Below are 27,025 nucleotides of genomic sequence, written 5' to 3' on the forward strand. Positions count from 1 at the left end.
AATTGTTCAATTTGCTGCCCTCAACTATTCGTAGGGCTTATGTAGGGGTTGATCCAATAGCAGGATTTAAGTCAGACTTGGATAAGTTTTTGACTAAAATTCCGGATCAACCTTATATTCAAGGATTAGCCAGATCAGTCAATTCTAATTCGGTGGTCGATCAAATAATATATATAAATAAAAGTCAAGTAAAATGAATAATCTTCTCGTCTTGAACTGCTGGGATTCCAATCCCGGTAGCGGTAAGGAAGTCCGCAAAAAAAGTCATGCACTAAACATTGGTCACTATGAAAATGACACATGATACAAGTTAGCAAAGGCAAAAATGACGTCCTAAAACTGCCTTTAAACTCCTCTAAATATTCAATTAGAAGACAGTTTCTCTGTTTTTATCATTGTAAACCTTTTATAGACTTCTGAATTGATTTTAAGCCATTCTTTCCCAACTATTTTTGCTACATCTTGCTTCTCTGTTGAGGGTAGATTTTTATGCAATGGCTTTCTACTCACATGGGCCAATGCTAATCGCTTTACCAACGTAGTAGATCTCTTCAATTAAAGGCAGGTCATTTTTATACTAGTTACCTCTAAAGTTGCTTGCTCCAAGGTGATAACGTCAAAAGCTAATGTTGCTGACCAAGAGCAGGCCGAGATATCGAATCTTATGTAGGGATTGCTTGTACATAACTTTTCAGAAATTTCCTGGGTATCCCAAACAGTTCTGAGCTCAAAATTGGCCAAGATCTCCTATTTGAGAAAACGTTGCGATCCTTTCTAGTGATATTTTTTAAGAAAGTGAATGGTTCAGGAGGTACGAAACTTTCGTTTCTGTTCGCAGTCCACATATCTAGAAGTCCAAATACATCAACTTGTGGTATGTTCTTATGAATATTGTAAATGTAGTCGTGGGGGAGAAAGACGGAACTTTCTTGAGGAGAACTATTTAACAAGATGGAGTAAGGTCTACGTGGAAGTCTGGAATCCTTGAGTTCCGTACAGCTGTGTAATGGCATGATAATGAGAGGTTAGGCTGAGGATATAAATGGTTGCATTGGAAGGTATTTAATTATTAGGAATCATTCCAACTTCCCCAAATCGGCAAAGGTTAAAATATTAGATGTGATTACTCACAGACCATTGACGATTTAACTCGTGTAATAATTGGGAGACCGTTTTTCCGTGCAACTCCTTCTGAGGGCTTTTGATCGGATTCCAAGGGCGGATTCCAAGGGCGGATTCCAAGGGCGGATTCCAAGGGCGGATTCCTTTCATTCCGAAGGCCGTGTGGAGCCTGCCGAATGTATCGGTGGTTTCGCCAAATAATCCTAACCGTTGAAAAACGCAATTGGTACTTTCTTCGACCTAAGGTGTCCATCACAGTAGCCAACTTATCCCAACGTTTTGTCTTCATGTCCTGGACAAGCACTTCATCGCCCATGGCCAGCCCCTTAGGGTTATCAGTGGAACTGTCATATTAATATTTTCGGAGTTGGTCACTTTCGAGTTTCTTTCGATCAGCTGTTTCGAGCATCTCCCTGAATTCCGGTCGATAAGCGCACCAGTGAACGGGGGAGCTTCGAGCGCAACAAACGACCAAAGAGTTGTTGGGCCAGGGAGATGCCGTCCTCACGTGGCGTGTTGCGAAATTCCAACAATTAAATCAATCATTTCGAGGCTCATGAAGGCAATCTGACCGGTGGTTTCGACCTCAAATCGATCATCATCTGACGGATCACTCACGGGTGAACGCGAAAGAGCAACGGGAATTTCATGATCTTTCCCTTTCCGCCAGCATACAGTGAAGTTATATCCGCCAGCTTGCACCTGTACTTTTTCTCTGTAGTTAATAAAACACGTCTGATTCACTTTCAAGGAGTGCTTGGATGTTTCTGGCAACCACTGACATCAAAAATATTTTGGAACTTTACACGAATTCTTGTCACTTGTAATTTTATTCGAACAAGTCAAATTTCACGGTTCGTCCATTTTGTATCACCCGTTTACTTCAACTTAACTTGGACAGCTTAAACTTGAACAGTAGGAAGAAAATCGTGGTATACAGGAATTCCTCAAGCTACAGCTTAAAACTAGCCATTTTCCTCCCTATAATTTCGAATGTCTATGGCGAGGGAATTTGCCTGGCTTGGAGAGTGTGACCATTATTTTTTCAATTTCTGGTCGGGAGGTTGAGTTCAATAGTTTCTAAAATTTCCGTTATACTATAAGGGTACATTGTCAAGGCGTCAAGTATGTCCAGAACAACGTCGTCTGTGATTCAGGCAAGCCTGCGAGATAAACATGGCATTTTTTTGATTGCCCAGAAAATAGCCAACGCCCCCAACTCAATGATGGCGTAGCGAGTTTCCGCATCCTGTAAAAAGCGTGATCCGCACTGTAGCAATCGCCATTATTCCCCCTGTAATTGAAGAAGGGCAAAAGCGAGGCCATTCAGCTTGGAAACATCGGTCTGGCAGTTATAACCCCAAGTGTAAGACTATCCATGTAAAAGGAACCCAATGAAGACGCCCAACTCCTGTAAACCATAGCACCCTGGCACAAGGTTCAAATAATGTCGTCTTCCCCATTCCTCAATTAAGTTTTCGAGTGCTCCAGGGCATGATGGCGTGACAACCCACTCCCTTGAACGCACCGCATAAGTCCTTGCTCCAATACTAACACACTTTATGAATAGGTCTTTATCAGAGGGTCGGGTGCCCATTCAATTAAAAATTGCCCATATTGTGCCAATTTATAAAGAAGGACTAAGGGGTATACCTGGCTATTATAGACCAATATCCCTAACGTCAAATATTGCCAAGGTCATGGAAAAGGTGGTTAAGGAAAAACTTCTACAATATCTTAACAAAAAAGGTAGTATTCCTTATCCAACATGGGTTACGTACTCATTTTTGCACAGTGACTCAACTTATTCAACATTTTGACGACGTGATTGAGGGACTACAACATAATGAATGTGTAGATGTTATTTACTTGGATTTTGCTAATGCTTTTGACAAAGTAGATCACATTCTACTTTTAAATTGTTTAAGTAAAATAGGTATCAATGGATATACGTATTCTTGGATCAAAAAGTTCCTGACCAACCGTACCTAAGTTGTTCGAGTTGAAGGGTGCTTGAGTCGCAATTGCCAAGTCTCATCTGGAGTTACACAAGGCACTATGTTAGGCCCAAACCCCTTCATACTCTTTATCGCATCGCTACATGAATTACCCATTGTAATCTCCTCTTATGCTGACGATAGCAAGCTAGTGTCTGGAAGAAATGCAGCGAATGGGACAGAGTTGCAAAGCGACTTAGATACAATATATGATTGGGTGCCAGCACAGAACATGGAGTTAAATTGGGACAAATTCCGAATTATGACATACGACCATGTTGGTATAGACCCCCCTATTCATATCAATAATCATCGGAACCCAATCGAATCGGTAAATTCAATAAAGAATCTCGGGATAATCCTTCAAGACGATGGTAAATTTGAAGAGCATGTTCAGTCAAAAGTGACCAAGGCTTTTCAGACTTGAGGCTGGATACATCGAACATTCAAGTCCAGAGATGTACTGACTATGAAAACCCCGTACAAATCAATAGTCCAGCCGCATCTTGAATACGCTTCCCCAATTTGGCCCCTCATGACCGTTGGGGGGTTAAATAAGATTGAACGAGTACAAAATAGTTTCACGAGATATTTTGACGCGATGTCGAAATTAAGCTATTGGGAACGCCTTGAATCATTGGGATTATACAGTATTCAGCGTAGATATGAACGTTACCTAATCCTTTATATGTTTAAATGTCTCCATTCCCTTTGCCCTAACCCGGGAATACGACACAGCGTTAACGAGAGACGAGACATCTCATGTGAAATGCGCCATAGAATTAATCCCTTGGATAAAATGATTGTGAAGGGCTTAAGACCTTCTTTTGTCTTAAACCGGGCACCAGCTTTGTACAACTTGCTGCCGTGCTCTCTTAGACGATTCTATGCATTAGGTGAACCATTGTTAAGTTTTAAACGTGACTCTTTTTTCGTTTTTTGTTAACGATCCCCGACCAGCCTTACATTCAAGGGTGCCCTAGAGCGGCTAATTCAAACAGTTTGGACGACCAAATATTTTATAAATTATGACGCACCATGACTTACAGGGAATTTCATTCCATTGTATCGGCTAAAAACCCGAGAATCATGGAAAAAAATAGGTTAATAAATATGATTCAGTAATCAATTTAGCAAAAAATATCAAGTTCAATTTCAAATTTGCCATTCAAAAAATATCATATTCTGAACCCTTATTATGGATTTTGATGACCATGGCTCAATTTTGGAAGTGGGAGGATCATCGAAAACCAAAAGAATATTGTAATTTGTCATAACAAGATCCGTTAAATTGCAAAGTTTTATCTTACTAGCATTTTGCCACTTAATTTATGGTCTTTCTTTCAATTTATTTCAATTGCGCTTACTAAATTTGACCAACTTGAAGATAAATAGTCACCTTTAGAAGATAGACATGGTGCTATCTGGTTAAGGAAACTTGAAAATACAGGGTAGCCCATATATAATTTTCCGTGGTCTTTAGGATGTTCTCATTTCACTATTTCTTATTTAAATTCCTTGCAACCAATTTCAAAGTTTCTGCCAGAGCCTTCTACTACGATTATAAAATGTCAACCAGGACCTTGTGACAGCCATAGAGAAAAAGCATGATTCAATATCTCAGAGGTAATTGAGAGTACCGGCTGTTCTTGTTCCAAATCGAGATTATCAACAAATTCAAAGCAAAAAGTGGGCTTTCTACAAGAATCTGGTTATGTTGGACATAGTCGGTGCTATATTCTCCCAAGTTTGGTACTGTCTAATGAAGTACTTTATGAGTTAAAGCACTTTTAAAAAAGCCTTTTAAAATGTGCCACCCTGTACATTTGTGACTTTGATCCATTGGAGGACGGCTAAAGACCTGATTAGTGTCAAAATGCCCAAACGTGTCATTTTCTGTTAAATCAAACGTGTGTAAAAAATTTTTTTGCTAATCTATTATTGTCGAATTTTAATTTGATCTTTTATAGGCGCCTAGACTTGGTTCTAAGCACTGACCCATCAACTGAGTGCCTTACCTGGAACTATCGTTGGAGTGTTTGCCAGTTATTAATTCGAATAGCAATGCCAAATTGAGCCTTAGTTATTCTTTCCAACATTTTATCTCGTCATTAGTGTGTCACATTGAACACCTGCTGTTACATTTTTTAACTTTACACACACTTGTACAAACAATTTGACGAACGAAATTTGAACTAGACATATGAAAAACATATTAATGAATGAAGTACAACAAACAGAAAAAGGCTTTTGCCAGTCCCTAGAAACACCAATGTTAGTAGCCACGTAAAATTCCAGGAAAAATATTGTGCGGCACCCTGACTTTTTGGCATTTTCTGGATGGAGGGAAAATTAAGACAAACATCACAACCAACCTGCACCAACCATAGTCAGAATTTGTCATTTACTTCAATTTGCCGGCTTGTTGAAACAAGCAGTATTCTGATATCAAGGCAAAACATAGTGCAATGCCAGAACAACATTGTGATGGTTGCCTAAATAAGTCATTCGCCATTCAAATATGTCAAGGGCAAAGTTGAGGATTACACCGACTGCGGTTACATCCCCAGTCATGCATTAGATTGCTATGAAGAAGACATGAAAAAAAATCCCATTGGTGCGTTCCTTGATTCGCGAATGGTGCTTTCCTCTCAGGGGTTTGAAGCAGTGGAAAAATCTTGATGCAGAAATTTGGAAATGTCTGAGCGTGAGAATCTTTCGACAAAGATTGCCTTTGTCAGACACCTCCACTAGACAAAGACAACATCCATATTTTCATAAATCTGCGTTAAATCCCAAATTCACATTGGCTTTAGACCAGCTTTTCTTCCCTGCTACTTACAGGGCGACCAGGATTAAGCGGAACAGTACTTTCTTTTGCCTAATTTATATCTTTGAAGCCTGCACCATTAAATATTACTGGTCTCGGATGGATTGAACATCTGTTTAACACCTTTGGTACAAATGTAATTCTGTGTGATCAAAATCAGTCCCAGAACATGGATCCAACAGAAGTATAAATCGAACTTCATCAAGCGGGGAACAGCATCCGGACGGAAACTTGCGAAGAGTCTGAACAACCTCAAAATGATCAAACATTAAAGATGATGTGCTATTGGCCGGATTCTTGGAAGCTTCTTCGTGTGTTCTGGTCGAATGAGAAGATTCTTAAGATAGAATTAGTTTCCAATGCTCCCAATGACCATGTTTTGGGGAAAAACATAGAGAACATTTTGAGAACCAAAGGACGATATTTCGTCGCCAAAAACTACCCTCTGTCATAGTGTGGGCTGATGTAACATCCAATGGCCTCAAACCGCCCCTCATCTTCATAACCCAGGGTGTGAAGGTCAAAAGATCCCCAAAAGGGCCCCAAGCCACACGGCTAACGTGGAACTTTTGGGCACCCTTGCTTTCCAGACCTCAACGTCATGGACTTTTCCATTGAGCCCATTCTTGAGAAGAAGGTCGTGGTCAAATCGTCCTCCAGTATCGGTCCCCTCAAATAATGGTTAGAGGCTGATTGGGCCGACCTCGATCCTGACATCATCCATCCATCTTGTCAATCAGTTAATGGAAAAATTAATTAATATTTAGTTAATGTTTAGTTAATGGAAAAAAAGAGAGTCAGGGGAGGTTATTGAGAATCTATTAAAAAACATTTTTAAACATCTGTGTTTGCTCATCAAATTTGAATTTCAAGCAATGCTGTAGAATTCCTAGCTTTGATGATATACGAAGTTGAAGTTGTCCCGCTTATTTGTGACCGCCATTTGCGTACGTTGGCCTTACTCTTCATGTACCTTTGGGAGTGGTAGAGCGCCTTAGTCAATAATAAACAAATCAATGAAACAGGTGGTACTGTGAACCAAAGAGTAATACTTTGTTGATATGTGGCATCTGTATTCATTGATTAAGCTGTTTCTATTTGTCTAAACCCAGACCTCCACATCTTACAACATTTATGACGCTGCACATTTTTGGGTAATGTCAGTGTTATTTTCAATGTAAGCAGAAGAGCAAAAACCGAAGATACAAATAATACCATTACAATCGCCGAAGATCGTTGAAAGTTTTTGAAATTCTATTGCGAATGTCAGTCATTTAAGGTCAACGACTAAAAGTCCAAAATAACTGATTTGTCGCCCTTGAATTACAATTTCATGAATTTTGATGGCATAAGATGATACATTTTTTGTAGGACATCTTATCAGGAAAGATTCATTTTAATAAAAAATAAAATGAAATTTTAATTTATCCTCAAACACGGAAGACTTAGAGTTGCGAAGTAGACGTAAATTCCAACAAAATGCTCTAGTATCATCTGACAGTTGATCCAAAAAACATCCTAAGACGAAATGCTAGCCCTAAACAACTGTCAAAGCTAATATGAACAATAGAGTTCTCATTCGGTCTCTTCGAGCGCTGTTTGACCATTTTCCAATCGACTACTTTCTTCTTCGAAGAGACGTTCGAGAAGACCAAAGTGGCCGAGACATTTGGATTCGATCACGGTATCTAAGGTAAATTTGTACAAGTTTCTAAACATCATCATATTATATTAATATTGTATGTAAGATAATCTCAAGCCAATAAAATTGATTTTTCGTTCCGGACGTGATGTCCAAACACAAGCTGTCCTTCCTGGTCAAGAACTTAACAACAGCTTATTGTCCTTGGCCTGACATCCCTTCTGAATATTGGCGGTCACGCACTTTTGTGCGGCTCCCAGCCATATACCAACATCAAATGGGAGCTGACACAAGGTCTGTTCAATCTGGCCCACCCACTCTACTGCGATAACCAAGATTTTCATCGTTTACCTCGACCCACCTGTTTATGTGTATGACTCCGCTCTTCCCTTTTTTCATGTGCACTGAACCTATTCTACACAGTCATCTCAGCTGTGATATCACATTCTAATTAGCCATTTTATCATTCTAACTATTTATCATTTTATTCAAACGTAGTTGTGTGCAATATTTATGCGCACACACATGTTAGCCATCAATATAAGATCATTGAAAGGGGTAATCGGCTTCGGATGTTATTCGCCAATACATCGTACCTACGTTTGGAGTGAGGGTCATTCCCCGAATGAGGATCAGAGCTTCACAAAGAATATACTAATTGATTTGCCTTAAACATCTTTAATATGTTTCCAGATCATATTTCTTCAAACGAGTTGACAAAAAAGTATTTGATGGTAGAGTATGGTGCACTTTCTTTTTAGCATAAAAATTGAATCGGGACAACTCTTTACGTACACACACCTACTTTTGTAGAGCTTTACTAAATCATGATGTGCTGTAGTGTAATGCTTTTCAACTCAAAGAATTATTAGAGACCAAATCAATCTGCACCTCATTTAACATTTCAAATTGATTTCATTTTTAGGTACAAAGTCATCTCTCACATGAACATCTTTTTTACTTGTAAAAATTCTTTGGTGATGCTTTTACAAATGTACCGGTTTTGTATTCTTTGCCTGGCAACGAGGCCCACAAGAAGAAGGCAGTCTAGAATATTTTCTTTATTGCCACAGGTAAGTTGCGAAAGTTCAAGGCAATATCATATACCTTAATGAGTTTTACTTTTGACTTCAACGGTCTTATGTATGACTCAAGAATGTCTCGAACCTATTCAAATGACCACTTTGCGATCAATTAAAACGAACAAAATCTGATTTTTCTTTTTACTCTCATTGTTGTTTTTTATTCTGCTATTAAAAGGCTTCGTTTTTCGAATATATTAAGCTCAAAATATTATTGAAGATTAAATATTGGCACTGTTACGTCAAATCTCTTGAAAAGATTTTTCAGGTCGATTTTTGATCATTTCTTCGACTTTCGTTTTCTTTCAGTTCTCTTGGGGTGAATCCATTCCCGAGGAATCTTCAGATATCCTGTTTTCGAACTAAAACAAGGGACCATGAATCAAAAAGTAACAAATGGTTTTGCATGTTCACATCGCTGCAAATGGCAGAGACCCTGATTTATTCCCTGTGGAAGGCTTGTTGTCTGCCAACTAATCGAAGATTTGTGGGGGAATCCTATACATCGCTGTCTTCAAAATGTGATTAGTTCGAGCATACTATACAATAAAGTTTTTATTGCGAGAATGTTTTCTCAATGGATCGGTTCATATATTTTTGTACACATTTTCAATATGTATTGCAATCTTTGTCTTCTCGTCAATTCTGGGTTTTTGGAGCACCATTCGAGGCGATGATCCATTCATTACAACTATGGGGGGGGAAGGGGGGAGGGGGAACCTGGGATAGAACCCATGAATCCGAGTATAGCTCGGTCGCGCGTTAACAAACTGCGCTAAAACCATTTTTCTTTTTTCTCTGGTCAATGTCAAAATGTTATTATTCTCCCTTTAAATGGTTAGGATCTTTTTGTTAGGCTTAGAATTTTATTTCTAAATGTAATGATTGTTTTCTCAAAAAGTGCAATTACAATCATTAGAAAATGCACATTGAGAGGCTTTATGTGCGTTTTGAGAGCACCGTCAAGCCCTTGAGAATCCAGGCTTGTTCGAACAATGAAGTCCACTTCAATTGTCTTCTCTTTCGGCCTGCTTTATTGCTTAGCTTGCTTCCATATATTATTCGTAGGGAGCATGCATGCATTGATCTTGTAAGAGCATTTAAGCCAGACTTGGACAAATTTTTGACTAAAATTCCCGATCAACCTTATATTCAAGGGTTAGCCAGATCAGCCAACTCTAATTCATTGGTCAATTAAGTGATATATATAAATAAAAGTTAAGTAAATTGAATGATTTTATCGCCTTAAACTGCTAGGAATTTCATTTTCAGTAGCGGTAAGGAAATCTGCAAAAGAAAAAAGAAAAATCTATTATGCCCTTACTTTTGGGTTGCTTTTGCCTTGTTAATGCCAATTTCAAAATAATTTACGAAATCATCAATGGGCCAGGAAGGCGAACTTTGTTTGCCACTAGGTTTGCACCTTAGCTCACAATATACAGCTTTGCAATGCTGTGGAAAAATCATATTAGAATATGAAAATGCTGAAAAAGATAGCGAATATTCATTCGTGCTTGTTTCGCCCCATTTATACTGTACTCTAAACTCTACTAATAAGGCAGCAAAATTCAAACGTAAAAGTGACACCGCTTTTTCAACCAACAATTGAACTTCTGTGTCAAGGCAAACTTAAAGTTTTGTCTTTTTATCGTTTCTAGCACTATACTTTGCTTTTTTGTAAAATGGCTTGGCTTCTTTCGGCACAACTGTAATTCACTCATGCCTCAAACCAAAATCTCGACACATCCCTTGTAAGTCAAAAGGAGGCGCTCAAGTGCAATGGGGCAAACAACGATCCCCGTGAGCATGTCCTATTAAAAAAACTTACATCATTTTGGTCCAAAATTCAGGCAAAATTCGTTTTCTTAGAATGTCCCTTCCTTTTGTATTTTATTTGCAGCTTTTGTCACACTTTTTGGGCCTTTCTTGCACCTTTTTCTGCACATTTAGGGCTCATTTTTTGCACCTTTTTGTCTCTAAAAGGCTTTGCTATTTTGCACATTTTGCCCGTCCCTATTCATAACATAGATTTTGCAAGAAAAGGTTCAGGTAATCAAACGTGCTCTTCATGTTAACTTATTGAAGAAGCAACCCTGAGAATCCACGGTTGTTGGTCTTCCTATTGTTATTTGAGGCCTCTCCATACCTACTGTAGCGAACGAAAATATTTTATATCTATCCTCTGTTTGCAAATATGAGAATAAGCCCAAGCAATTTGTTGAGCAGAATTTCTTCAGCCTAAGATGTTCTTTCCATTTATTCTCCAAGGCCTGTTTATCAGAAATATAAGCCACACCCCAAAGACTTTTGCTCTTTTTCATCATAATTCCAATCAATTTGATAGACAAATAAGTTCACAGTTTGAGCCCGAGCTGGATTGAAAAGCTAAATAATAAGATTACCTATGCAAGAAAAGGGACATCTGTCAGTCAGACATTCATTAAAAGTGATATACGAGAAAATAGTAGTGCTGAGGGAATCTACACTCGAGTCCGAATGCACTCGAGTCTCTTTTTCTATTTTGGAGGAATTGGCTGGACTCGAGTCTTTTAGAAAGGACTTGAGTCCGGACGTGTGAAAGAAAATCTTTAATTTTATCTTTAAATTTCGCAAGACGAGCCTTTGTGATTGACCTGACAGTAGTAAAAAACTCAGCGAGTCCGGCAAAAAGTCAAAAAAATCAGAGGACCCGTACAAGTCTGACTTTTTGCCTGACTCGCCCCACGACTAGAAAAGAGTCAAAAAAGCGTCTTATATGTTTCATAAACTCTTTATAAGCCGTATCATGTGTCATCATACCAATTCCTACAAAAATAAGGGCTGGTGTCAACCACTCCTTTCAGGGATACCTGATCCAGTATACTCCCTTTTCTTTTCATTTTAAGAGAATAAGAATTCTCTTCATGTTTTTTCTATCCTTGAATGAGTATAGCACATTCATGCTGCCTCTTAGACCAAAAGCTTTAAAACATTAGGCTTCGGCCAAAAATGACCCAAAATTGTCCTTCCCGTAACAGGCAATTTCACGTCTGGCAGTGTTGTGGGCTAATAACAATGAGTCTAAATTGAATCAACAAACAATGGTGGATTTCTGAGTGAGCGAAAGATAGTAGCTAGTGAAGTGTCTACAAGTATTGAAAACAAACAACTATTGGCATCATTAGTTTCCTGAAACAATCAAGCGCCGATTGATATAAGTGACTCCACACAGCACTACAACACATACAGACTCTGAATGCAGATTTCGTTGATTTTAAAAGTGTGATTTAGTGTGGATTAGTGCTGGATGGCCGTGTTAGACCGGTTGGGAAACAAGGCCTGTACAACCGAGAATGAAATAGTTGTTACGTTTCAATATTTGGGCATGCCTTTGCAAAATGTAATTTTCAAAAACATTGATTAAAATTTTGAGTTGTTTTTTAATGAACAGCCACGGAACTCGTCACCTACAATGAAATTGTGCCCCATGATGTCCTGATTTCAAAAAGTACCCTCGTAAGTCTAGGCATTTTTTTGGCAATATATGACCTGGGCTTCTCGCGACAGATCTGTGTTGCTTAACTGTGTTGCTTGCTTGCCCGCACTTTCAACCAATGACAGACTTTGTTTACAATTAGGTTATATTTGGTGACGTAAGGCTGTTGAACCCTAATTGGAAATTGCTACTATCATATAAGTCTGCTCATTTGTCATAGTCACATGAACTTGCGTCCACGCTTGATGAAGTTTGGTTACTGCTTCTTTTGGATCCAGAGCGGCAGAGGCGAATTTTAAACTGTCATACCTCTGAGTTAAGACTTGGACGTTACACAGAATGAGCATTTGCTCACTAATTTGGGAACTTTATTTTCATACCGGTTAACAACCAAGCCCTTAACTCCGAGGTAAAAGTTTTAAAAAGCCGGCCTATGACAAGGAGCACTGGTGCTGGAGAGGAAAGCTCTCAGAAACCTTGTTAGAAGACGTATCAGGAATGCGTTATTGAGTGCTTGAATATGAAAAAGGAATGGCACAAGTCGAGAGTTTTTTTGACCGTCGGAGGTCGCGTGGGGGAGTGTACCTAGAAGCCAGGGTGATCCAAAGATTAGCTCGTAAAAACCGCAAACGCGGGGATTGTTTGATAACCAGATCTACAGTTTGAGGTACAAGCAGCTAGATAACAAATTTAAAACCTCTGACATTCAACAGGCCCAAAAATGTAGCCAATTTGGAAATTGACTTCCTAAAACTGTTGAAATTGAGGGCCTTCCTCTCAATCTGGTCAACCTGAAGAAACTGTTAACAAATTATTTCAAGCTATTAATGCTTATGTTAAGCTTTCCGTCTATATCAGGTTCAAGTGTTCTTGGTGAGTAGGCTTCAATACATCAGAAAAGGAGAGGAAGACATGGCTAGTTACCCAAGCAAGGTGTTTTGTTTGACCCGTAACTTCAGTGCTATGCCATGCAGCTTAGAGCTTTGTTGGGACATCTCCACCCTAGTGCACCCTGGTTTCAAATATTAGAACATGCTTACGATTTGTGCCATTCATTGGCCATAGCAAGCTCTCTCTCAGTGGGAATGCGTCTGATCAGGAGATAATGCATAACTCTACAAAGCCTTGCTAGAAGACGTTCGAAATTCGTCTAAGCCTCCTCTCCAATACTGACGTTCTCCATGCCTCTAATCACACAATTATTCCTTTGTACCAAAAGTGGAAATCAAATGTCAACCAATCCGAAAGTAGCACGATCAAATGGCCTGGACATTGAACTTATCAATTACAATCAGAACAATGTACTGTCCCACTTCATCCTGGTTGTCCTGTATATTGAGCAAGAGGCTGCAGTTATAGATAAAAGTGAAAGCACCTACCAATAACATAATAACATTAATTGTCAAGTTTGAGCAAAAAGCAACCCTGGTTTAACGAAAGAAAAATCAGGGTTACTTTTTGAGGCCAGTTAACGGGTTTCCGACATTCCACCAGTAAATGCCATTGAAAATGTAAATTGGCAGCCCTAGTTGTAACCTCCCGTAATTGTTAATTTGATCCCCATCAGTTGTCCGTACCTAGGTTAGTGCTTCCATATTTTGGGTGTTTGCTCACATTATTTGGCACTTTTTCCGCGCCAACCATCTGGAAGCACTAAACTAGGAGGAAAGGTGTCCTATAAGGCTAGATTTAAAGGACAAACATAATAACAAAACTAATAGTTACTAACATCAAAGGAAACTAAAAACCACATTTTATCAGAAAAACAGCGTATTCAACAATTTAGAGAAATTGTGCAGGCTCAAAAATATCATTTGACAGGTTCTTCATTATTTAGAATACCTTCAACCCTGACAAGGCTCTCTTCAGGGGAATCATTCCAGCAATCTATGCACTTTGATCTATAGCCCTCTTGCACTGCAGGACATATGGTTTACGATCTGCAATTTAGAGGGTGCTTTGTGAGTCAGTCTCTACCAAAAAAAGGGACTCTTAAGCAAATTCATCTTTTTTGAATTATGATGTTGTAGCGGACCAATGTAGCAGGCCATGTTTGGTCCGACACCATTTTAAGTCAGGATGATGGTAGTTAACTGGACTGGTTTATTCATGAGAGTTCCTAGCTACATATTGACTTTCGAAATCGCCATCTAGCGGGTCAAGAGCGCAAAACAGCACATGGGGCTCAGTACATAAACTCCGTATTTTAGTACAATTCTTGATGATTTTCTTCGACTTTTCCGCCCCTTTGGCTAGCCAACCCTCCTTGATGGGCTCATTTGGGGGCAGCTCATTAGCTAGCCATTAATTCAATCTTAAATTGTGTTGTTCTTTTGGTTCGCGACTGTGGCCTGAACAAGCCATAAAAGGCCAAAAAGGCCATTGTACTTGAGCCTTCATCCATGCCGTTTTGTACTTGTCTTAAAATGGTCACCCATGGCAACCCAGCACCAAAGCTGGGGATCTAGCCATTTTAGCCAGCATGATCAGGCTGCTTGATGGATTGGGCAGGCTGAGTCAGAGAGCCAGCACGGGCAGCATGTTGTCGCCCGTGATCTGAGTCAGTTTAGTCATGTGAAGGCAGTGGGAAGTGGTTGATTGACTTTACTTTCAGCTGCCTACAGCATTCTTAACGTGATATGACCCAATGCTCGTGAATGACCATTAAAACTTAAAGAAACTCATACCTGCGCTCGAGCTTGGAATCCCATGGTATCAATTATCATTCAGGACAGGAAGCAAATTGTTAAAGTCAAGGGATCCCTTAGGGACATACGTACATGATGTCAAGTCAGGTGTTCCTCAGGGCTCCATCTTAGGGCCCCTTCTGTTTATAATATTCGTTGTCCCACTTCAAAAGCTTTGTATTACTGCCAGTCTCTCTTCTTATGCTAATGATACAAAGTTAGTTTCTGGTAGGAATGGCCAAGATTCCACTAGCCTTGCAAAGGACCTAGATAGTCCAGAGATAGCATTACAATGCTAACTCTGTACAAGTTGATTGTGTTCAGCCACATCTTGAATATTTGGACTCCAATGATTTCAGCAGGTTTGCACTAGGTCAAACAAGTCCAAAAATGTTTCACTAGGAACATCACAGGAAGGAGCAAGCTCTTGTATTCAGAGAGACTAAACTAGTTGGGACTGTACAGTGTTCAGGGAATGTAAAAAACGTATCTGATACTGGACGTCTTCAAAAACATCCACAAGCTTTGTCCCAACCCAGGATTTAGGGTCAAGTAGTGCCTGTAGAGGCTTATTATGCGTTTTGAGAGCACCTTCAAGCCCTCAAGAATGCGCCCACTTGTCCCCAGTGGCCAACACTTGTCTAGCTGAGACGTTATGCCCAAAAACAATCAACTCTGACACTTCCAATGAGCATTTTGTGGGCTCAGAGACCATCCCAGCATCTTGGAGAGCTTGAAAAACTTTTCTGAGAAGTTCTTAATGTTTGGGTGGGGACAAGATGACTATCCAAGTACACAAATAAGAAAGGCAATCTATCCAGTATGCCATCCTTTACACCTTGAAAAGATAGTAGCTATTCACAAAAAGCTATAAAGGCCAAATAATGTGATTACCACTATCATTGGCATGTTCTCCCTGGCCATTGGATTGGATTTTAATTCTTCTGATCATTTACCTTGCAATGTGGAGCCACTTGTCAAATCTTGACTGTCTATGCATTTAGGTTGTCTAATAGAGAAGTGTAAAGCTTTGTGATTGCATACTAGTGCGCCCTCTGGTTCTACCATGAAGGAAGTGTCACTAAACTTCTCATGATGTCAAGATGTTGGCACCAATTTTTTTTTCGGATTTATTGCACAGTTTTGTCACTTGCCATGTTATGCAAATGGATATTGGACTGAAATGGTCTAAAATGATTGTCCAATGAAGTCCTACAATGACAAACAATTTTGTCAATGAAGATTTGGAAGCACTGGATGTGCTAGAATCATGGTAATTTTTGCCACGATTGTGGCGCAGCCTGTCGAGCCCACCCAGCTGAACCCCGAGCCGGATTCTTTACACGGCCATGGGACATTCTTTCAACAACCATGACCATGGGCAAAAGTGTCTTGCCACCGGCCAGATTTAGCCCGGAATCAGTCTGAATTTGGCTGTTTCACACATTTCCCATCTAATAGCCCTGATTCCTTAGAGTAGAACCTGCCGCTTAATAGTAGCAAATATGTAGCAGCTGGGTCGCGATGCTAGCCGAAGGCTCTTTTATCGAGGGAGTGGAAGGAACTCCAGGAACTAGCTTACTTCAGCCAAAAAGGAGAAGGAGACGAGGACCAAGAGGAAGAGTGGTGGCCTTGACTTAACGCCCGTGTCAAGTTGTCAGGAGCCCCCTGGCTTCTGGCTGAACGCTACAGGCCTGGTTGGCGGGCTGGCCTTTGTGTTCCTAGTCGGGGTTCGGCAGGGGCCACCAGATTAGAAGCCGGGCTTCCTCGCTGGGCTGCTGCTTTCGGTCGTGATAGATCGGGTACTGTGGTTTGATTTGGAGGCTGGCTTGATGGTGTGGGTTGACCCTTCCCGTATGCCTGCCAGTCGATCCAAAAAGCGACGCTGATCTCTCGTCGTCAGCGAGTGCGCGAGCCAAGACGGCTGAGCCTGCTCCCTTAGTCATGGAGTAGTGCACAAGACACCTATCCCACCTGCGCCCTCTCTGGGCCTTGTTTGAGAATTGACGTCGAGACCGAATGCCTCGTACCAGATGTAGGCTGGGATCATTTTTTCTTGTGCTCAATAGATGGCACTTATTATCCTTCTGACGAGTAAAGAGGGGGCGCTTTATATCTATGGTGGGAAGGAGCGGGCGGGCGCGGATGGGCGCGGGTGAGCGTCTGAGATCATTCAGAGCGAGTGAGAGACGGGCCTGGGTTGAGTCCTCTGCAAGAGTAGAAGAGCCGCCGGCCGACCCGTCGTTGAGTCTTTGAGTCTTTGAGTCTTTGAGTCTTTGAGCCAGGAGAAAAAGGAGAAGAACAAGAAGGAAGAAGACGGAAGAGGGACACACGCACCTGGTCACAAATCCGCCTATTCCCGCTAATCCATGGACTCCAAGATCAGGCCCCCGCATCCCCGGCTCTTGTGAATGGGCGGGTCATCACGGGTTGGCCCCACCAAACCGTTATCGAGGATAGGGTCGGAAGCTTCTAGGCCCGCCGCCGAGCCGGTCCGCGCCCTTCTATCTTCCTATCCTCCTGTCCTTTCATCCCATCTTCTCGGCCATTGATGAGACATCTCACAGAGTCGCGCCTCAGCCCGCCCCAACTATCGTCTCGGCCGTCACCACGCCTTAACCTGAGTTGAGGCGGCCACATCTATTCGATTCGGGGCGTGTCGTGTCCATTCCGGTCTGTCGAATCCAAGTGATACCACCCCCGGGTGCCCAGGGCCAGTTAGCCAGCCAACCCAGTCCTTTGGACCCAGCCTAATAAGTGGTGGGTCAGTCAGTGAATGCGACGTGCTGGACAAGAGGGATTGTGAGTGATTGTCCGCGTCAAAATGGAAGGCTTCTTGGCCCAAATGAGCACGAGCGACACCAAGCGCAAGGTGTCCCTCGGACAAGAGATGATCACCTTCTTGGGTCAGGCCGAACCCGGCGATGTGACCCACAGTCCCGAGTTGGGGGCCGTGATCGATGCCCTCGTACCCTGGGTCCAATCTTCGAATTACAAGGCAAGTCTTGTAGCCGCCCGGCCCCCTGGATATTAGTCCTTCGTCTTGACCTCCCGCCCCGAAAAGCAGGTGGTCGAATGGGCGGCTGATGTGAAGTTGTTCAGATGAAATCATGGTTTGAAACCCGACCCGGACACTTGACTGTCGTTGGCCATTGGGTCTCCACCCTGTCGTTCCTAATCAAGGTGGCGCTGTCTGATGGGATGGAATGGGCCAGCCAAATGACCCGCTATTTTGCCATCCAGCCAGAACATTAGACTGGCTAACGGATTCAGCGGGACCATCCGTGAGCCTCCAGCTATGTAGTCTGCCATGGCATTTTATTGAGAATGGCCCGCCCATCTGCTTAGCCTACGGGGATCGAATCCGCCACCTGATAATTCTGTAATCTAGAATTGGTTATTGCATTTCCTTGAATTGGCCAACTCAAAGATTTATTGCCATGTCATTGTGTCAAAAAGTGAGGTCACTGTACGATGTGAGGGTTGTGTGAAGCGATATCAACTTGGATTGCCACTCCGATCGAACGTCAGTCCTCTGACGCATAGGGCAGTCACCCGTCGGGTTCGTGGCCTTTTCGTGGCCGGAATCGAAAGACTCGTTACAGGTTCGGTTTTGGAACGTTGGGTTGAACTTTTCTGATCTTCTTTTTAGGTCTGCCAAAATGGTTTGGATATTGTTGGGCTTTTGGTCGAACGCATGGGTCACTCTTTCCGATCTTACCTCGGGACTGTATTGGTTCCTACGCTGGATCGCTTGGGCGATGCCAGAGAGAGTGTGCGAGAAAAAGCCCACAATGGCTTGAAATTATTTATGCGGGAAGTAGTGGATCCTCAAACCCTGTTTGACAAACTCTCAACAGGTTTCACGCATAAGAATGCCAAGGTCCGGGAAGAGGTTCTATTTCTGGTTCAAGATACCCTGAACGAGTGAGTAAATTTAGGGTTTTAAGAAACGCAATATCGGGTCAGGCTACTAAACATGGGATGTGTCTGCGTGTTTCGTATTTTTTTTTGGGGGGGGGGGAACTAATTACCTTTTACGTGTCTTTCTCTGCAAAATCCTCTTTGAATCCGAATATAATGAGCATTCTGTTTCTGTAACTACATAAGCGATTGATTCCGGCGTTGAAAATGTTCGGTACTGAAGCCGAGAACTTTCGTAGTTTTGCATTTCCCATGGAAATCTTGATTTTTCATTGCATTTTTGGTACTGGAATGTGCAAAATGAGCCCGAATCCTTGTTAAAAACTTGTTTTGTGGAATAGTTGGTAAAGAGAGAGAGAAAAATAATTCATGTGCTAATATGCTGATGACAAGGTATGTCGCCACAAATTGCTCATCATATTACCTGCCATTTATTTCCACTCATGCACCCAAGTTAGGCCTAATCGTGGAATGCATTAAAGAGTTCAAGATTGAACTTTAACAGGGAACCAAAATTCTGTCTAAATAGCTAATCTAAGTTTGTTGAATTGAATGAGCCGCCAATGCAATGTTCTCTTTTTGTTTCTGTTTCTTTTAGACATGGAGCACATAGTTTGGTTATCTCGAAAATGATGCACCAAATTGTTAATTTGGCATCAGATCCTGCAGCCCCGGTGCGTGATGCGGCCATGACAACGCTGGTCGAAATTTATAGGCACGTGGGAGAAAGGGTTCAATCCGATCTGGAAAGGAAATTCCAATTGCCACAAGCCAAGTAAGTCGCATCATGCTTATATTCAAATTGTCCCCTGACGAAAGTGAGGAACCTTTTTCTCAATTCGCTTCCCCCCGTTTGGGAAGCTCAATCCAAGCAGTAATTGCTAAGCCTTTTTACGAAGCGGAGAAATATTTGTTTTTGTTTTAAAGACTGCCTTGCCACTACCAGGGAAGTAATCCTCTACATAAAGTAAAAGGTTAACTTTCGGCCCCTGGATTTGACTCCAGGGATCTTGAAGAGACAATTCTTGCCTTGTTTTCGCTCCCTATTATTTAGCTCGGCTACAATGGCTTGTGTTTAGATTGTTTACGATGTTGTAATTGATTCGTTATCTCAAGCTGCGGATGCGGATTTTTATAAATATTTGGATTTGGGTAACAATGTTTTTCCTGTGAGATTCCAATTTCATAGGTTGGGCCCCTTTTTAGATTGGCTGTGTTGTTATCAAAGTTTGACGAATTGAGAAAATCTGGCGAGGTCGTGGAATCACCTCCGTTGCCTGACAATCAGAGGGGAAAAGACGAAACTGATCTGGTTCAGGTATGTCTACGCTTGTCATCGAATAACATATGTAGCGATTTTTGACTCTACTAAACCCCATTTTAGAGCAAGAGCCTAACATCAAAGGCCCGTTCAAGCAGTGTTCCTGCTGGCGTGAGAAGACCAGGTTCGTTTGCTGTGCCTAAAGCTCCAACAGCAGGTACGTCATTGTTCTCGATTTGGAATTGCCTTTTCTTATATGCATAATACACTGACCATCGCATGGTGTTTCGTTGAATGTTTTTAGATACTAACTCAAATGTGATGACTACATCTTCTTGCATTCGTCGGAACTCCTCCATGAGAGGTGCCACAGCACCGTCTTCTATGGGTAATACTTATTGAAAATACTTCAAAGAAAGCAGTGAAAGCATTGATAAAAAACGATTGCTGAATCTTGATCAGCAATCGCATTGAAATTCTTAAAAAGTGTTTTAGTTGAAGCTAGAAATGAAAATCATCTTGAGGACCATTATCAATTGGTGAAGTGAGAAATGTCTTGAAGAAAAAGAATCTAAATGAATTCAAGATTCAAGTAAAAGAATGCTGTGCAGGTCTGAGCAAAGCTACCATAATTCTTAGCTCGTCAATAGGATGTTTGCATATAGGTCGCTCATTTTCCTCCATCTGCTTAGCCATCAATCCCATCCCCGTTAGTTGCGTTTGTTGACTTGATCACGTATTTTTTAGGTGCTGGTGGATTGGATGAAGACAGTTTCACGAAATCTTTTGAAGAGGTGAAACATGTGAATATATTCTCAGGTCGAGCTCTTTCAGAGGAAATTGCCAAGATCAAAGAGACCCTTTCCAAGTCATCGAATGATTGGAAATCTCGTGTTGATGCTCTCCAAATGGTGAGATCACTGATGTTGGCAGGTGCATTAAATTTCGACGAGATGCATAACTCATTAAGAACTTTGGATGTGCCTTTCCAAGTCAGTATCAAGGATTTGCGATCACAGGTAAATTCTTAATTATTCTCAAGACGTCAGCAAAACGTTCTCATATGGGTTGTATGCGTTGTCATTACAGGTTGTAAGAGAGGCTTGTATAACTGTTGCCTACCTTTCCCAACAAATGGGTCATAAGGTAGACCGTTTGTTGGAGATTCTGTTTCAAAATATCATAAACCTCATTCCGAATTCTGCCAAAGTGATGTCCTCCTCTGGGATTATTTGTATTCGGTTCATCATTCAGAATACGTTTTCTTCGAGATTTGTTCCAATCATCACTTGCAATGTGACCTCCAAATCTCGTGATATTCGAAGACATTGTTGTGAATTCTTGGATCTAATCCTGCATTCTTGGCCCACGCAAAGCTTAGAGAAGCATGCACATCTCATTCAAGAAGCCATTAAAAAAGGAATTGCCGATGCAGATCCAGAGGCCAGGCAATTTGCGAGAAAGTAAGTAATCATATGATTCTATTATGTCTGTAAAAGATTCTGAAGAGTCTTAATTAAGACTCAGGATGACCCAATGGTGTTCTGGCTTCTTGCCTCACTAAGTTTTGTTTCATCCAACAGGGCGTACTGGGGATTTGCAGATCATTTCAAAGACCAAGCCGATCAGCTTTTGACAACCTTGGACTTTTCGTATCGAAGACTATTGCAAGCTGGAGACATCTCCAACTCCTCGTCAAGTAACTCCTTGAACATGGCTGGAAAAGCAACATCTACCATACCCCGATCTAGGCAGACATCGGTAGCGAATTCGAGAGAAAACATTTCCGAATCAACCGATGGAAGACGAGCAAACACACTGACGAGAAAGTCCAGTGGAATTCCTCAATATGCATTGACGTCGCCCATCAAAATAGGTAAGCGAAAAAAAAAACAACCCGAGTGCTTTCGGTCAGCTGGTTTGATTTGGCGTGTCATCTCTTTTATTTTATTTGAACTAACAAGTGACCAGGATGGCCTGTTGTCAGAAAAGCCTGTGGTTGAGCACTGACAGACGTTTCTGCCTTCTCCATCACTGGTTTTTTTCTGATGGAACAGGGTGTCGTTGTTTGCGTGGCTTAATAACTTGTGTTTTCTAGCGAGTACTCCACCCATGTTCTCTCAAGAGTCCAGTCCAAGTTTGAGATCGACCCCTATGACTGCCAGATCCAATAGTGCCATTGACGCCTCCGCTGTTCGTCGAGCCAATGTTCGGGCTCAATATGCACAAAGGAGTAGGATGGGAGCGATGTCTGGTACCTTGGGATGTAAGTTGTCGTGCATCACTGTAGCCCTTCCCATCTTGAATTAGAAGACACGTAATGTCGAGTGGTAGCGTAAAACTTCTTCATTCTTTGGACGTTGCTTTTTTCGCTCACTAAGCTTATTTGTTCACTGTGACCTTGGGAATCCTGCACTATTTAGGTGATTGTTTTTTCTGCCATTAAGGTACATTTTCCATTTCTTACCAAATCTTTTGCAAACCATCTTTCCATTTATGCCAGCGTTTTAAACATCTGAAAGCCAAACATTTCCCAACCCTTAGCTCGATCCCGAAGAAGCTCTATGGAAAAGACCCATAATACCCCAGGAGGATTTAATTCACCGGACGTGACAAACGGCACATTTTCTCGGAACGGAAGAAATCGCTCTCGCATTGGAATCGTTCACTCGCAACCGGGCTCAAGATCGACCTCTCCATCATCACTACGAGCGTACCAGACTTATTTTGACTCGCCTCCAGCTCGAGTAGTGGTAAGTTGATAAGAAATATACTCCGTGCTGAAACATTAACAGTTTAAACCAAGCACGAGTTAGAGTTAGAAAGCTCAGTTAGTTTATTTTATTTTAAAAACGAAAACTCAATTCAGTTTTGGACTTATATTTTCAAATGGTGTAGATTTTGATTGTGTGATTCATCACGTAACTAACTATTAGCGTTCTTTAGCTCATAGTGTACTATCATTTCCAACTTCCATTGTTCTTTCTTCTTCGCCTTTTTAGCCTGACAAACGTCGCTCTTCCAATGGAATCCCGGGGAGCTCCACCTCTTCTCGGGAGCCAAGTCCTGGCCGAGGAGTTTCCTCTATCAAGAAAAGAACCGTTGGGAAAAGTGAGAGGTTTTCTCCTGGACCGCCTTCAGTAACCAAAAGCCGCCCACCTAAACAACCACTTATGACCGAAAACATACTTCGCCAGTCTAGAGAAGCTGAAACTGCCCTGGCATATGCATTGGTAAATATAAGGAAGAGGAAATCACAATGTAATGTAGAAATAGCCAGAGTACACAAGTCGAACACTCGTCGACAATTCACAAAATACTCGGGTTCATGTTTCCATTCCCGGGCTTGCCAAGTCCAAGCAGCTTGTGGTGTTAATGATTTGCATCTGTTGTCACGGCTTTTAACGGCTTACACAGGCGAGAGTGAGTTAGTGATTAGTTCCCGTATGCGGACTAGTGATTTTCCTTCTTGAAGATCGTCTCAGTTCAGAGCACAGACGGCTTCCAGGTTTTCAAGGAATAAAAAAATCCTGGCTGGCAAACATTCCAGTTCTGGTGCTACATGAAGACTAACTCTTTGACATTTTTCAACATTTTGAAACCCTTCCGTGAAAAACACGGCTAGTGTCAGTGTTACAGAATTATTTTTTTCACTCCTCAATATTAATTTGTTTTTTAAAAGTACACTACGTACACCTTAGTCTTGCATTCTAAATTGTACTGGTAAAAATTGTTATCTTCTGGAGCACACTAGCATGAAAATGGAAACGAATATTTGGATTGAAAAACGAAATTGATCAACGTTATTCCGAAAAAGAGCAAGGATAAGTGAAAGCCGTTGAGATTTTGTATGGGTTTTTAAACGATTGGTTTTTTGTTTTGGCAGAACTCACAAGCCGAAAGAAGAAAACCCGCGGCAAGCTTTCCATTCGAAGACGCATCAGATGAAAGTGAGGTGTCGAGTGTGAGTTCCATAGGCCAGAGTGGGCATTCGCCAATGAAACCAAGACACATCCAGTCCACGAATTCCTTGAAAGGATCCAACTATTCACGGCCTTTGGCCAATAACAACTCCAGAGCGAACACGCACTTGGATCCTGTAAATGATTCCGAAAATCTGAATCCCGAAGACGTTCACAAGAATTTGCGTTTTACCGCCAGTGCCATACAAAACTATTCCTTTGATTCTCCCGGAGATTTATCTGATGGATCAAAATTCAATCTCGTTAATAATGCGGCCCCTACGTTGGAAGAGAAGATGAGGATGCTCGATTCCCGAGTGAGTAGTGTTGAAGAATCGCAGAGTGGCAATTCAATTATATCTACAGGTAAGAACTACTTTCAAATCTTAGTTTTATTTGCTAGAAAAATCATCAAGTTTCTTTCCGAAATTAGATCCAACTAGGGCTAACCTAGAAATGGAAGATATAATGGAAATTCTTCAAAGTGTCAAATCGGGAACTAAAGCAGCTGAGCGGAGAACGTGCATGACTCACTTGATTCGCCTCACCCGGGAAGGAACTGTCAAACAAATCCAAGATAACTTCCGCACAATTCTGCGGCTTCTCCTGGAGAACCTATTAGATGACGTGGGAGCGACAAGAGCTCTTGTTTATGGCGTTTTGACAGAGATGCTCAAACACGAAGCATTGTCCCAAAGCTTTCAAGCCTTCACCGAACTAATCATATTGAAAGTCTTGGAAGCTCATCGGGATCAAGAAAAAGATGTAAGTTTCTAAGTTAAAATGAACATTGTATGCTCCTTTCCGTTAAGCTAGCCCAACAAGATGGGGAAAAAGCACAGTCTGAAGCGTTTTATTTTATTTTCGGTTTCCTGTCACTTCATCAGTTTTGATGTCACAAATGCCTCATTGAATAAGAAAGAGTACATATAAATCTTCTCGGTTTTTATTGGGCAAAAACCAAGCATTTGCGATAAAATATGCTCAAGTTTTGAAAAGATGTTCAATACGTGAGACCATGGCGATCAAAAAAACCATTCAAAACATCGATAATACAAATTGAAATCATTGGTTGTGGATGTCTTCACAGACATAAAGAAGTACGAGGAGTTGGGACCTTGGATACCCAAATTTCTCAAGCAACGGCTCATGGGATCCTAAATAATCACGGACCCTGGGCTAAAGGGGATGCCCAAAAGCAATCATCTCCTTTGGTTTTTTTTCCTCCTCCGTACGAATGTATCAATCTACAACACATCAATCTCTTTAAAAAAAATGTGTGCTTGTCAGTTTGTTTTCATTGACCAACACCTTTGTTTGGTCGTCTTCCGTAATAGTGGGGTCAACTTAGAAAGCAAAACAGGCTGTTTGTTTTAGTTTGAGGTGCTAAGATTTGGGCTGAATTGCTTGTGTGTATACAAAATAGAAATTTTATGGCATTTTTTTTCCAAATTCCAATAAGAAGATTCAGATGTAAGAACAGTTCGATTGTGTTCCCCATAAAGTTATTATTGTTGCATATTTTCAAAGATGATAAACTATTTTTGGGGAGATACTTACATAATTGTGCCCCTGGGACAGTGCCTGACACCTTGGACAAAAAAGTAACCAATCTTGAACTGTTGAGTAACCTCTACCGACTTGGAAAATCATTTTAGGTTGAGAGAGCTGCAGAGGGATGTGCAGCAGCCATGGCTTTTATTCTTCCATCTGACATTGTGATAAGGGTTCTAAACCCTATCATCAAGACCGGAGACTTCCCTGTTAATCAAGCTGCCGTCAAAATGCTTACGAAAGTAGCTGATCATCAAAAAAGTTACGATTCTATTGTGGCCAATCTGTCGGATATCATGCCAGGGCTATTAAAGGTAAGAAAAAGAGGACAGCCCTTAAACCGATTTTTTTTACCTTATACATAAATGCAAGTTAAGCAGCACGTAAAAGATCTAAACCACTGACCAATGGTCAGGTCCTCGGGTTGTATGCGCAACCAAAAAATACCAACTGCCTTGCACGACTTTCTTGCCATGGGACATCTACTGTGTGTTAGGCTGATCGTTAATCGTAATGTGATTGTCTTACCGCAAAGACCCTCCCAGCGTTTACTGTCGTACCACATCTCTTGAAAATTTGTAATGATTAGCGCATTTCCTAGCATGAGAGTGGTCTCTGGTTCGATTCTCCTCTCAAACAAGCTATTAGACCCTAACCACATTCATAGACCCAGAACCAACCTGCTACGTACTATGACACTGCCTATCGGAACTATTATTGACGGATGATGCAATCAATGGCTGGCTTCACTGGCTTCGCTGGCCAGCCAAGGTTCACCCCTCCGACCTAAACACTCCAAGTACCAGAAAAGAAGAACAAAAAAACCACTTATTTGATCAATTTACGCGGGTGATCCACTCGTCTGAATCTCACGTGACCGAGACTCTGGGGACGTTTAGGCAAGCTCTGGCAGGTTCGTTTGTTTGCTGGTACCAGGGTCAGTGATGCAATTTTGGGGCTTCAAACACGTTTTTGAGAAGCTGACCCTTCGTTCACATTGCTATATGAGGAAAGGTCATCTTCCTTAAAACCAGTTTGAAACGCCAATTTTGCATCACTGGCATTGGCAGGCAAGTTTGTTTGCTGGTACCAGTCCTTGCCTAAATGTCCGAATTCCTGATGGTTGTTCACCTTTTCATCTCATAGACTTGCTAATAATGCAGTTTTCTCCGTCTTTTTAGGCTTATGATAACGTGGAATCCAGTGTGAGAAAGGCTGCCGTTTTCTGCATGGTGTCCTTGCACCAACGCGTTGGTGACGAGCTCCAACCCCACTTGGAATGTCTCAATGGAAGCAAGCTCAAATTGTTAAATTTGTACATTAAAAGAGCTCAGTCACAAAAAGAACAGTCAATGCCAAGTAGTCCAAGACTTCAAACGCCGATGTGATGTCATTTCCTCTTCTTCACTTCCAATAAAAGCTTCACTACTTCGAGTTGCCATTCATCTAACACCATTTGTGAGCAAATACATGTCTCAACTATAAACGG

The 27,025-nt window shown here is 41.4% G+C and overlaps 2 protein-coding genes across 5 annotated transcripts in view; both read left to right on the forward strand.

Moving 5' to 3' along the window:
• Nucleotides 1-9,246, forward strand: part of LOC131881048 (transmembrane protein 26-like) — a 28,411-nt gene extending 19,165 nt beyond the window's left edge. The window contains exons 6-7 of one of the 2 annotated variants that reach the window (XM_059227805.1): nucleotides 8,517-8,664; nucleotides 8,983-9,246. In XM_059227805.1, the coding sequence (XP_059083788.1) occupies nucleotides 8,517-8,664; nucleotides 8,983-9,039 (205 nt within the window). In that variant the 3' untranslated portion in view covers nucleotides 9,040-9,246. The remainder of the gene's footprint in view (nucleotides 1-8,516; nucleotides 8,665-8,982) is intronic. The other variant, XM_059227804.1, reaches the window with a different exon arrangement.
• A 7,856-nt stretch (nucleotides 9,247-17,102) lies between these two features.
• Nucleotides 17,103-26,970, forward strand: LOC131880290 (CLIP-associating protein 1-like). 3 transcript variants are annotated; one of them, XM_059226878.1, is made up of 16 exons: nucleotides 17,105-17,833; nucleotides 18,488-18,762; nucleotides 19,358-19,534; nucleotides 19,966-20,077; nucleotides 20,144-20,237; nucleotides 20,325-20,408; nucleotides 20,768-21,039; nucleotides 21,110-21,483; nucleotides 21,604-21,896; nucleotides 22,119-22,286; nucleotides 22,565-22,773; nucleotides 23,023-23,253; nucleotides 23,907-24,348; nucleotides 24,416-24,747; nucleotides 25,641-25,850; nucleotides 26,718-26,970. In XM_059226878.1, the coding sequence occupies exons 1-16, from the start codon at nucleotides 17,660-17,662 to the stop codon at nucleotides 26,922-26,924; spliced, it is 3,654 nt and encodes a 1,217-aa protein (XP_059082861.1). In that variant the 5' UTR covers nucleotides 17,105-17,659; the 3' UTR covers nucleotides 26,925-26,970. The 3 variants fall into 3 exon arrangements, with proteins under 3 accessions (XP_059082863.1, XP_059082861.1, XP_059082862.1); XM_059226880.1 differs by lacking the exon at nucleotides 22,119-22,286 and having other exon boundaries at nucleotides 17,103-17,833; XM_059226879.1 differs by lacking the exon at nucleotides 20,325-20,408.
• The last annotated feature ends 55 nt before the right edge of the window (nucleotides 26,971-27,025 follow it).

The sequence above is a fragment of the Tigriopus californicus genome, chromosome 5 (assembly GCF_007210705.1).
Source record: "Tigriopus californicus strain San Diego chromosome 5, Tcal_SD_v2.1, whole genome shotgun sequence".
NCBI classification, from domain to species: Eukaryota; Metazoa; Arthropoda; class Copepoda; order Harpacticoida; family Harpacticidae; genus Tigriopus; species Tigriopus californicus.

Coding starts and splice junctions, on each gene's coding strand:
- LOC131880290 (XM_059226878.1), top strand. CDS start 17,660: ATGGAAGGCTTCTTGGCCCAAATGAGCACGAGCGACACCAAGCGCAAG. Junction 17,834..18,487: donor TCCAATCTTCGAATTACAAG/GCAAGTCTTGTA, acceptor TCTTCTTTTTAG/GTCTGCCAAAATGGTTTGGA. Junction 21,484..21,603: donor GCCAGGCAATTTGCGAGAAA/GTAAGTAATCAT, acceptor TTCATCCAACAG/GGCGTACTGGGGATTTGCAG.